Source organism: Lemur catta, chromosome 15 (genome assembly GCF_020740605.2).
Source record: "Lemur catta isolate mLemCat1 chromosome 15, mLemCat1.pri, whole genome shotgun sequence".
Lineage (NCBI taxonomy): Eukaryota > Metazoa > Chordata > Mammalia > Primates > Lemuridae > Lemur > Lemur catta.
Genome location: NC_059142.1, coordinates 39,325,285 through 39,335,031, shown reverse-complemented (window position 1 = coordinate 39,335,031; position 9,747 = coordinate 39,325,285). Strand labels below are relative to the sequence as shown.

At 56.3% G+C, this 9,747-nt stretch overlaps 1 protein-coding gene across 4 annotated transcripts in view; it reads left to right on the top strand.

The window, feature by feature from the left end:
• Positions 1-2,256: 2,256 nt before the first annotated feature.
• ZNF385C (zinc finger protein 385C) overlaps positions 2,257-9,747 on the top strand; it is a 26,632-nt gene continuing 19,141 nt past the window's right edge. For all 4 annotated transcript variants that reach the window (XM_045526549.1, XM_045526546.1, XM_045526548.1 and 1 more), the window contains exon 1: positions 2,257-2,506. In XM_045526549.1, the coding sequence (XP_045382505.1) occupies positions 2,257-2,506 (250 nt within the window). The remainder of the gene's footprint in view (positions 2,507-9,747) is intronic.

Below are 9,747 nucleotides of genomic sequence, written 5' to 3'. Positions count from 1 at the left end.
TGTGTGTCCAAATTTCCTCTTTTTATAAGGACTAGTCATATGTATTGGATCAGGGGCCCACCCTAGACCAGTTTGGCTTCGTCTTAACTAACAGCATCTTCAATGACCCTATGTACAAATACAGTCACATTCTGAAGTTCTGGGGGTTAGGACTTCAACAAATTGAATTTTGAGGAGGGGACACGGTTCAACCTCCAGCACACAGAGTCTTAAATGTTCAGTGACAGTCTCATTCCATGGTATGGGCACAATGATACCCATGCCGTGGCACAGCTACAACGTGACACGCACACTGAGTGACACAGATTCATCTCAACAAACAATGGCACAACAGAGACTCTTACAGTGACCCAGGTACATCCTGACAGACATGCAGGGCAACGGACAAGGTGACTCCACTCACAAGTTGCAGACTAATAATCGCTGATTTTGTAGGACACTGCAAAGCATTCTATAGCGATCAGCTCAGCTAATCCCCACGGTGTGTGTATGACTGAGGAACTGTTACCAATCACCCCCTTTTTACAGACGTACAATGAGGGAACTGGGCTCAGGTCACCCAGCAGTCAGCGACAGAGCTGAGATCTGAACCCAGGTGTAAAGCAGCACAGAGCTCCTGTCCTTCATTGCTGTGCCCCTGTGTCCCATCCACACACAGCCCCCATGCATGTAACAACAAACACATGTTACGTGGGACCACTGCCCACACAATGACAAGCGGCTTACTGAGAATGGGGTGGCATCCAGGGACTGCAGGCAGGTTCTTGGCCATGGACCTGTGAAATTAATTTTCCTTGTTCACACGTGGGCTCCACACTGGATGTGTGGTCTTGCAAGGACGGTTTGGCATCACTTGGCTTGTGTGATTTGCAAAGGGAGTGTGGGCCAAAGGACATAGGAAATGCCCTTTGGGGCGATGTATTAGCCTGCTACGGCTGCCATAGCAAAGTACCACAGTCCCAGTGTCTTAAACAACAGAAATATATTTTCTTAGAATTCTGGAGGCTAGAAGTCTGAGATCAAGGTGTCAGCGGGATTGATTTCTCCCAAGGCCTCTCTCCTTGGCTTGCAGATGGTCTTCCCTCTGTAATTGTCCGCGTCTAAATTTCCTCCTCTTGTAAGGAAACTGGTCATATGAATTAGGGCCCGCTCATATGACCTCATTTTCACTTAATTATCTCGATACAGACCCTATCTCCAAATACAGTCACATTCTGAGGTCCTGGGGGTGAGGACTTCAACATATGAATTTTGGAGGGGATACAATTCAGTTAGTAACAGAGAGATGGGCTGTCACGCCTCGCCCAGGCCCTCGGTGTGGGGTTGCCCTGATGTGAGGGAGAGACACAGACCCCGCTCTCAGGAAGCCCCCCATCTGAAGCAGAGGCAGGAAGCACACACAGAGTCAGGAAGGAAGTGAAAATTAACCCAGTTCAGTCTGAGAAAGGGAGTTGGGCAGTGTCAGAATGCAAATGGTTGGAGGGAGATAAGCCAGACAGAGAAAGTTCCAGAGAAGTGAACTGGAAAGGAAAGAGTGTCTGTGGAAGATGGGGGGCGTGGAGGGGTGACGTGAGGGTCCAGGTGTGTGTGTGCACGCACGCGAGTGTGCATGGGCTGCGTACGGCTGACCCAGTCAGCAGGGCCCAGGTCTCTACCCAAACCACCAGCTGTTGCCTCAGCCTCAGTGGCCAGGACAGCAGGGGCATCTGGAGCCACACATGGCAGGGGTTGGGATGGCTTTGCACACTGTTACCATTTGTGAATGTCACCGTGCTGGGCACAGGGCACAGGAAGGTTGGGTTTCTGGCCAGTGGCTGCTGTGTCTTCAGTAAGTGCCACATGCCTGCTTGTCCCAGGACAGTCAGTCCTTGCTGCAGAGCTGAGAACAGGGCTCTGTCTTCCCAAAATGTGACTCCACTGCCCTGCTGTGCCTCTCCCTCTGCACCCACCTTGCCTCTAGGACCTAGTGTCCCTCTCTGAGCTTTGCTCTGTGGCCCTCTGAGTACCTGGGTGTCTTGGCCTCCAGTGTGTAGACATTTCTGATGCCCTTCCAGATATTCCCGTATTTTCATGCTGCTTTGGTTGAAATAGACCCCATTATGCTCCCTTTGCCATCCTTAGGCTGGGGGTCTCCAAAAGCTGGGAAGTCTCAGCTGGGATATAGAGCTCAGGCATCTCCAGGACGCAAACCCCCTCTGCTCCTTCTACGTATTCACAACCATTGAGTCTTTCATTTCTCTCTCTCTCTGCTCAGGTATGAAGCGGCCACTGAGCCCATCTCCCCCAGGTGAGAAGGAGCCCCCCACATCTGGAGCTGCTGAATGCCCCCCTCGGCCCCCAGAACCACCTAAGCCCAAGCGGGAAAGAAAACGGCCATCGTACACGCTCTGCGACGTCTGCAACATCCAGCTGAACTCGGCAGCCCAGGCCCAGGTGCACTGTGGGGGGCGGGCCCACCAAAGGCGGCTCCGGCAGCTCAGCTTGGGAAAGACCCCCTCGGGGCCAGGTCAGTGTGGAGGGGCACTGCTCCCACAAACGTGGTCTGGGCTTGATCCCAGGGGAGGATCTCTCTGTCCGGGCCCCTCTGAGGCGCTCTGGGTCTGTGGCCTCCCTCTGTGGGGTCTTTTGGGTCTGAGATGCCCTCATTGGGGTCTTTGGGTCTGAGGCTCTCCTGATGCCATCAGGTTTTGTTTTGCACCTGGGCAGCCCTCCTGCAGGATCTCTCGGGATCTGGAGGTCTGGTTCTGGGGGCTCTCCCCATGGGGTCTTTTGGGATCAGGACTCTGAAGTAGCATTTCTCCAATTTGGAGCCCCCTGGCAGGGCCAGTCTTTCAGACAAGGGCCTTGCCTTCAGGTGTGTCAGGTTCTTGCTCTGGTCTCTGAAGGCCAAGGTCAGCAAGGTGCACAGCACTCCCCGTGAGGGATAGCACGAGGCCCCTCTCCCTTTGCTGCTGGACTCCTAGCCAGGACTTCTGCTTCTCCCTCACTGGGTGACTTTGCAGAGGTTTGGCTGTGAGCACTGAAGGGGCAGCTGGCTGCAAGGCGGACTTCCGGGGAAACGGGTGAGTGCACCCATGAGGGTGATTGTGGCTGACAGGCACGGAGGGGCCATGGGGAGATAAGAACAGCCCGAGCTGCTGGCTGCAGGGGAAACAGTTCCTAGCCAGGCCTGGCGTGGGGAGGTGGGAAGGGTAGGAACTTACCTCTGTTCCTGGGGTGGCCCCTGGAAACCTACCTCGCAGCCCAGGCCAGTAGCTTTGCCAGAGGCCACGCTCTGAACTGACACCCTCTTGCGGGCTGCCTGTTCTTTTGGTGATAGTCATGGGACACCCACTGTCTCCTCCCCTCCTGGGGGTGGAGAAAAATAAGATCCAGTCTCCCCACTCAGCATCTGCCCCAAGTCTGAGTCTGTCTTTTGGGTGGAGACAGACATGAAAAAATCAGGGAAGTGTTGTGGTTTGTGCCACACGGGACATACCCCCAGGGGCACAAAGGTGAAAGGGCAGTTCTACCTGGGGGCACCAGGAAAGTCCTCCTGAAGGAAGGGGAACTGAGCCTGGAACATAAGTGAGGGGAGAAGGGGCATTCCAGGCAGAGGTCACGGCTTAAGCAAAGGTGGGGAATGCCCTGGTGGCTGGGACCAACTCTTCCACCCAAGCATTTAGGGCTGGACACCGAGGCTGTGACTCTGAGCAAGAGTACCTCTGACTGGTGGATGTTTCTGGAGCGTGTATATGTGTGTCTGGATTCAGGACTCACTCATTAATTCATCAAATATTTATTAACCTACTAGGTGCAAGCTGCTGTTTGGGGGAGTCATGTTTTTAAAAGGCATCATATCTGCCTGTCAGGAAAGAGCTGTCAGAATAACTACACATAGAGACAAGTTCGTTCTAAGATAATAACAGGCTTCCTAGCGGGGTGGGTACAGGAGGCTTCGAGAAGTCAGAGGAGGGAGAGGTGAATTGACACAAGAAGTCAGGCAGAGCCTCAGAGAAGTGACGGTGACTGTGGTTATTGGAGACGGACAGGAATCCCAGGCAGGGAAGCCCTACAGCAAACACACCGGGGCTTGAACGCGCGTGCCTCTCCAGGGGCGGCGAGCAGTCGCTGGGCGTGTGCTGGGCATGCGGGGAGCTTGGGGGAGTTGGGGGGACAGCGAGAGCCACCTGTGATGGCCTTGCCACCAGACTGGCTTTGGCCTTTGTTCTGGAGGCAATGGGCATCCCCGAAGCGGTTTGAGCAGCAGTTAGTGTTTCTAGGCGTCTCTGGCGAGGGGGAAGGGTGAGAGTTGGGGGTATGTGAGAAGGAAAGGGGGATGGGAGGGAGAAACAGATTCTGGACCTTTTCTGTAGCAGAACAGTCAAGATGGAGTGACTGACGGGACGTGGGGGCTGCGGGGGAGGGAGGTGGCCTGGATGGCTCTGGCTGGGGGGCCGAGAGGGAAGCAGGACCGGAGGCCGGTGTTGGGCAGGAAAGGCTAGGCCTGAGGCCCGAGGGCGTTGGCCAGCCCTTGCTCCCCTCAGAACACAGGGGCTTCAGGCCTTACTTCCTGGGCACTGGGCCCTGTGGCAACAGCCCCTCCCTCACCCCCCCACCATGCCAAGGTGGAGAGAGCCTGTGGGGGGTGAGGAGAAAAGACCACAGCTCACAAGGGGCAGGCTGCCCAGAGGGACGGGGACCTTCTGCATACCTGGCTTCCTGAGTACTGGGTTGGTTTGGGGTCTCCAGGACAGGCTGGGTGCTCCAGTCTAAATTGTTAAATCGGACCTGTTAAGTCATTGTCCATCCCATTGTCTGTCTGCTCATCACTTCCCCCTCCAGCCCTGTGCGGCCTGTGCAGGACGCTGGGACACCCACTGAGTCGTCCCTGGGGCCTGCCGTTGTGCTAGACAGGGAGGCAGACATGGAACCGGCAAGAAGGTGCTAGCAATTGCCCCTGAGGTGGGGGTGGGGGGAGGGGAGGCACGTCAGGGCTGTCAGCCGTCCTGAACGCCTCTTCCAGCTTTGCCCATGGTGGGGACTGGGCCAGCATGCCCCTCTCCACAAAGAGCAGAGAGCCCTTAGGGTGCGGCTGAGCGGAGCTCCATGGGGCAACTTGGAGGGGGCCACATCTATTTCAGGGAGAATTAGGCTACGTGTGAGGAGCCCTTGACACTCGGCTTTGTTCCTAGACACTCACTGTCCAGGCTCTATGCCACACTGAGACACGAGGTCTCAGTCCTGTGGCAGCCGGGAGGGGTACTTGTTCCCTGCGAGCTGTCACTTTGATTAGGGGCCTGTGGGGCTGGAGACTTCCACAGTGACAGGCAGTCACAAGCAGTGAGGCAGGGACCCTCTCCTGCCCATGTCCCTGAGGCTGTCTGCGGGAGGGAGATACGGAGGTGGGGGTCGCTCTTCCCCTCCGAGCCTCCTCACCAATGCCCGAGGCCCCCTTCTTCAGCCATACCAGACTTCTTGAATTCTCACTCCCAGTCCTGAGTGAGCCTGGAGTACCGTGGTGGCACGGGACGGGGAAACAGCAGGCACCCCACGCTTCCCCATGTCCCCTCCTCTGGGTACTTCCCCATGTCTGTCTCCCACACAGGAGGCCCATTTATCCTTCAGGAATGTGTCCTGAGCCATCTGTCAGCCCCCAGCCCCTCCTCCCAAGGGGGGTGTAGGCACCTGGAACCTCCCCGCAATAAGGCTGAACTCAATGACCTATTGATCAGCTCACACACACAGACCCCTAAACAACTTTGCATGGTCCTCCAACATCTGCAAAGAGAGAAAGATTTGCTGGCTCGACCCTCCTAGCTCTAACCTCTGAAGAGGATGCTGGGCCAGCACAGGGCGTGGAGGGACAGCTTGGCGAGGAGCCGCAGCCCACCCCCCGTCCCACGTGGAGCACCTGCTTAGGTGCTGAGCTGTCTGCAAAGCACTTGCACGTGCAGGGTAGCATCTTCTCCCCCCTGCCATCCTAGGAGTGATGATGGCATCAGTCCTCACTTTACAAATTGGGATACTGGTGCTCAGAGAGATGAAGTAACATACCCAAGGCCACATAGCTGCATTTAGATTCCAGGTTTCTGACTCTAAATCCTGTCTCACACCCCCTACCCCCACGCCCCGCTGAGGACAGCAGCAGATATTAGGAGAGATCGAGCCATAGCGTTTTGGCAGTGGGCAGGAGGATGGCCCAGAGAAGACAGGCCACTTCCCAGCAAGAGCATTCCACAAATGCTTGGGCCCACAGCCACTCCTCTGCCCTGTGCCCTGGTGTCCTCAACTGAAAACTGGGGAGATGCCAGCCATGTCCTGCCCCCGTAGGCTGGCTGGGAGACAGTGGGGGCTTCCTAAAGCCAACCAGTCTCTCCCTTGTCTCTGGGCAGGACCAACCCAGCCATCAGTGCAGAGTGGCCCACCCCCTGCCCCCAGCATCCATTGCAACATGACACTGAACACCCACCAGAGAGGAGAGAAAGGGTTTTGGTAAATGACTTAATGACTCTGGCTTGCTGAAATGGCCAGAGGGACCTTGGGTGGGGAATGCAAGGTAGACACTATGGGGACAGCTGTGCTGTACCAGATGTCCCTGTGCCTTTCAGCGGGAGGGAGGGTAGCCATTAAAGTGGCAGGTCAAGGCCCCCCTACTCTGCACCCTCAGACCTCATCTAGCTCATGTTCGAATCAGTCCCTCCATCTCTCCTGGTCTTTGACTGTGGAAGCCTCTGGCTGCACTCTGGGCCCTGGAGATCAAAGACCTTGAGCTCAGGTCACGCCTGAGTCACTGGCTTGATGAGCGCCTCACCCCCCACTCCCCACAGATGGATTAATTTCAGTCCCATCAGGATGCCCGGAAGCCTTCTAGCCTGTCCCCATCCTTCAGTATCTCCCTGGGTTGCTGGTTCCTCCTCATTCACCTGCCTCACACACCCGTCCTGAGGCTTTTGGGTACGTGTTTCAAAGAAACTGTGCTCCCCAGGCCACTGGGAAGTTCTTCTTGCAGTCTAACCAGTGACTCCTGCTGCTACTCTCCTTTGGTGGCAGGTGATGGAAGTGCCCCATGCTCTCCCTGGGCACCCATCGCATCCCCTCCCCCAGGCATGACCCTGATCATCGGTACCCCCCTCCCCCGGGACCCACCAGGAAGAGCAAGGCTGTCTGGGTAGAGAATTAGGGGGCTTAGTTCAGATCACTGCCCTCTCAGAAGACAAAGATTCCGTCTGTGTCTCTGGGTGGGTTAATTAGCTCTGGGCTTGAGTTTCCTTCCTCTCCCCGCACAAACAACTCCTTCCCCCCAGAGCCCCTTCCTAACAAACCTGTTTTCAGGAGCTGCTGCTGCCAGCCCTCCCAGACCTTCTTTGTGGTTGGGGTATTGGCTGCTCCGGAGATTACAGGTTATTGTCTGGTGGAGACAGGATGCTGAGGGGGTGGAGGCTTGGAATGCGAGACTGGATCCAGCTGTGGGTCGGCTGTCTCCTTCCCCCAGCCCACCCCCTCCCAGCCACCAGGTGCTCAGGTGAGTAGAGAGCCAGCTTTGAGGAAGAAGAGGGGGAGGAAGGAGCAAATGGAGGAGAGAAGGGCTGGGGGGCTGGGGTGGGGCAGAGAGTAGTGTCAGAAGTTCTAGTTGATCAGATGAATACCCCCCTTCCTGGCATTGGGGGTCCAGGTACTGAACTAAGAGTGGCGTGACACCTGGACTCCCTTCCCCTGTCCTCATGGCCAGCGCTCTGTGATGAAGTGGTAATACCTCTCTGAGCCTCAGTTTCCCCTTCAGCAAAAGCAGGTAAAGATAAAGGGATGGTTGGCAAGGAAAGAATGAGTAAGGCTTGCAGCAACAAGCCCTGGGGCAAGAGAGCAGCCAGAACCTTCTGGCAGGCAGAGAAGGGGCCAGCAGCACCTCCTTCCCTGCAGGTCTCTGGGGAAAAAGTCCACCCTTCACTTCATTGTAAGACGCACTAGGCCGGGACCCTCCAGGAGCAGGGGGTCAGCGGGATACTCCCTGATAACCCTCCTCGGTCCCCGTTCTCCACATTTGCGCCACACTTCTACCCTTGGGGAAGGACGTGCCCGGGCCGTTCCACCTGTGACTGGCGTGGGGAAACCAGGGAAGGAATGGGCAGCTCCTTCCTGGCAAGAGGAGACAGGGCACAGTAGCGATGCTGCTTTCCAGGCAGGACCAGGAGTCCCTCCCTCTCGCCCTCCCCTCCTGTCCCTCACATCCCCGCTTCCCTCTGTCACTCTGGCTGGGTTTCATCATTTGCTCCTAGCTCTGCGCTCGGCGGTGCCTCCGAAGGCAGAGAATGCTCTTGGGTGAGTGCTGAGGACGCCTGGGCTGGGGAGTGGGAGTGGGCTTAGCCAAGCGTGGTCCTCTCCCCTCTCCCCATCCCTGTCCTTTTCCTGCTATTTTTGGCCCCCAAAAGTTGTCTGCCGGTAGCCAGGTGACTCTTGTACCTTCTCCCGGGTCCAGGACTGGGTGGGGAAGCCCCCACTCTGGCTGAGGACAGAGGTGGAGGCAGGGGAAGGAATGGCTGGGGAGCTGGAGGTCTACCCTGCAGGAACCACGTGTGTTGTACATCTGGGCAAATTTGCGTCCAGGGAGCCTGAGTCAAAGGTGCCTTGTATCACATCACACCTTCAAGAGCTGCTAAGGGGCCAGGGGACTGGGAGAAGTCTGAAGGGGCTGAAGAGGGAGCTGTTACTGCAGCAGGGAGAGAGGCAGACAGAGGGAATCAGGGTGGGCTTCTTCCTGAGAACCAGCCACCACACGGGGTCCACATGGATGCCCCTGCTTTGTCCCTGGTCTGCAGGTCACCTCTTCACACAGGGGGTTGCCTGGCTTTTTGTGAGGGAGACAGCCATCACCCTTCACGGGAGGCAACAGCCTGGAGCCAGTGAGGCTAGCGGCAGAGTTTCTCTTGTGACCAGGCTTTGGGGTTTTCCTCCAGCTTGGGGGGGGATCTGGAACATCAACACATCCCGAGTGCTGGATGATGGTCGGAATCCTAATGGGGGGTGGGCAAACAGTGGGTCTCAGGTCAACCCCCACTCCTGGACTTTGGCTTGCTCTCTCCCTTGGACTGCCATTTTCTTGGCAGAGTTTGGTTTTATCTGTGATAGAAACGGCAGCGTTACTATTTGAGGTGTGCTGTGTGCATGTGTGCACCCTGCCGTCGGTCTGCCCCGTGACTCCGGGTCGGGGTGGGGAGAGGGAGTGGGAGAGAAAGATTGCGTTTGGCTATATGCTCTTTTAAGTCGAATGCCTTTAATTTTGTAAGGGCAGTGTGTAAGCACACACGTATCTCTGTATCTGTGTACGGATCTTTGTGTACACACATCTGTCTTTGTGAAGGTGTGTGCTGCCGCAGGCCTATTGCTTCATATTGTCTGTGCAGGCATCTGCAGGGGTCTGCATGTCCGTGTGCGTCGGTCCCTCTGCGTATGTGTGTGTACAGTATGTCTTTGTCGATCGTGCCCATCTGTGTATACATGCATGCTCATGCGTGGCCAGTGTGGGTATCTGTCTGTCTTGGCATGGATACCGCCTCCATATGTGCACAGATCAGTGCATGTGGAATAGAATACAAGGTCTAGCTGGAGAGACGTATGTATGCGTGGGCCTTGGTGTCTGTATCTGTCACTATCTGTGGGTGCCTATGGCCTCAGGGTGTGTGTCCCTGTGTTCTTGTGTGTGTGTCTTTTCCAGTTGTGGCAAAACAGCAGGACGTGGTTTCCCCAGATCCTCTCCGCTGGGTGGCAGCC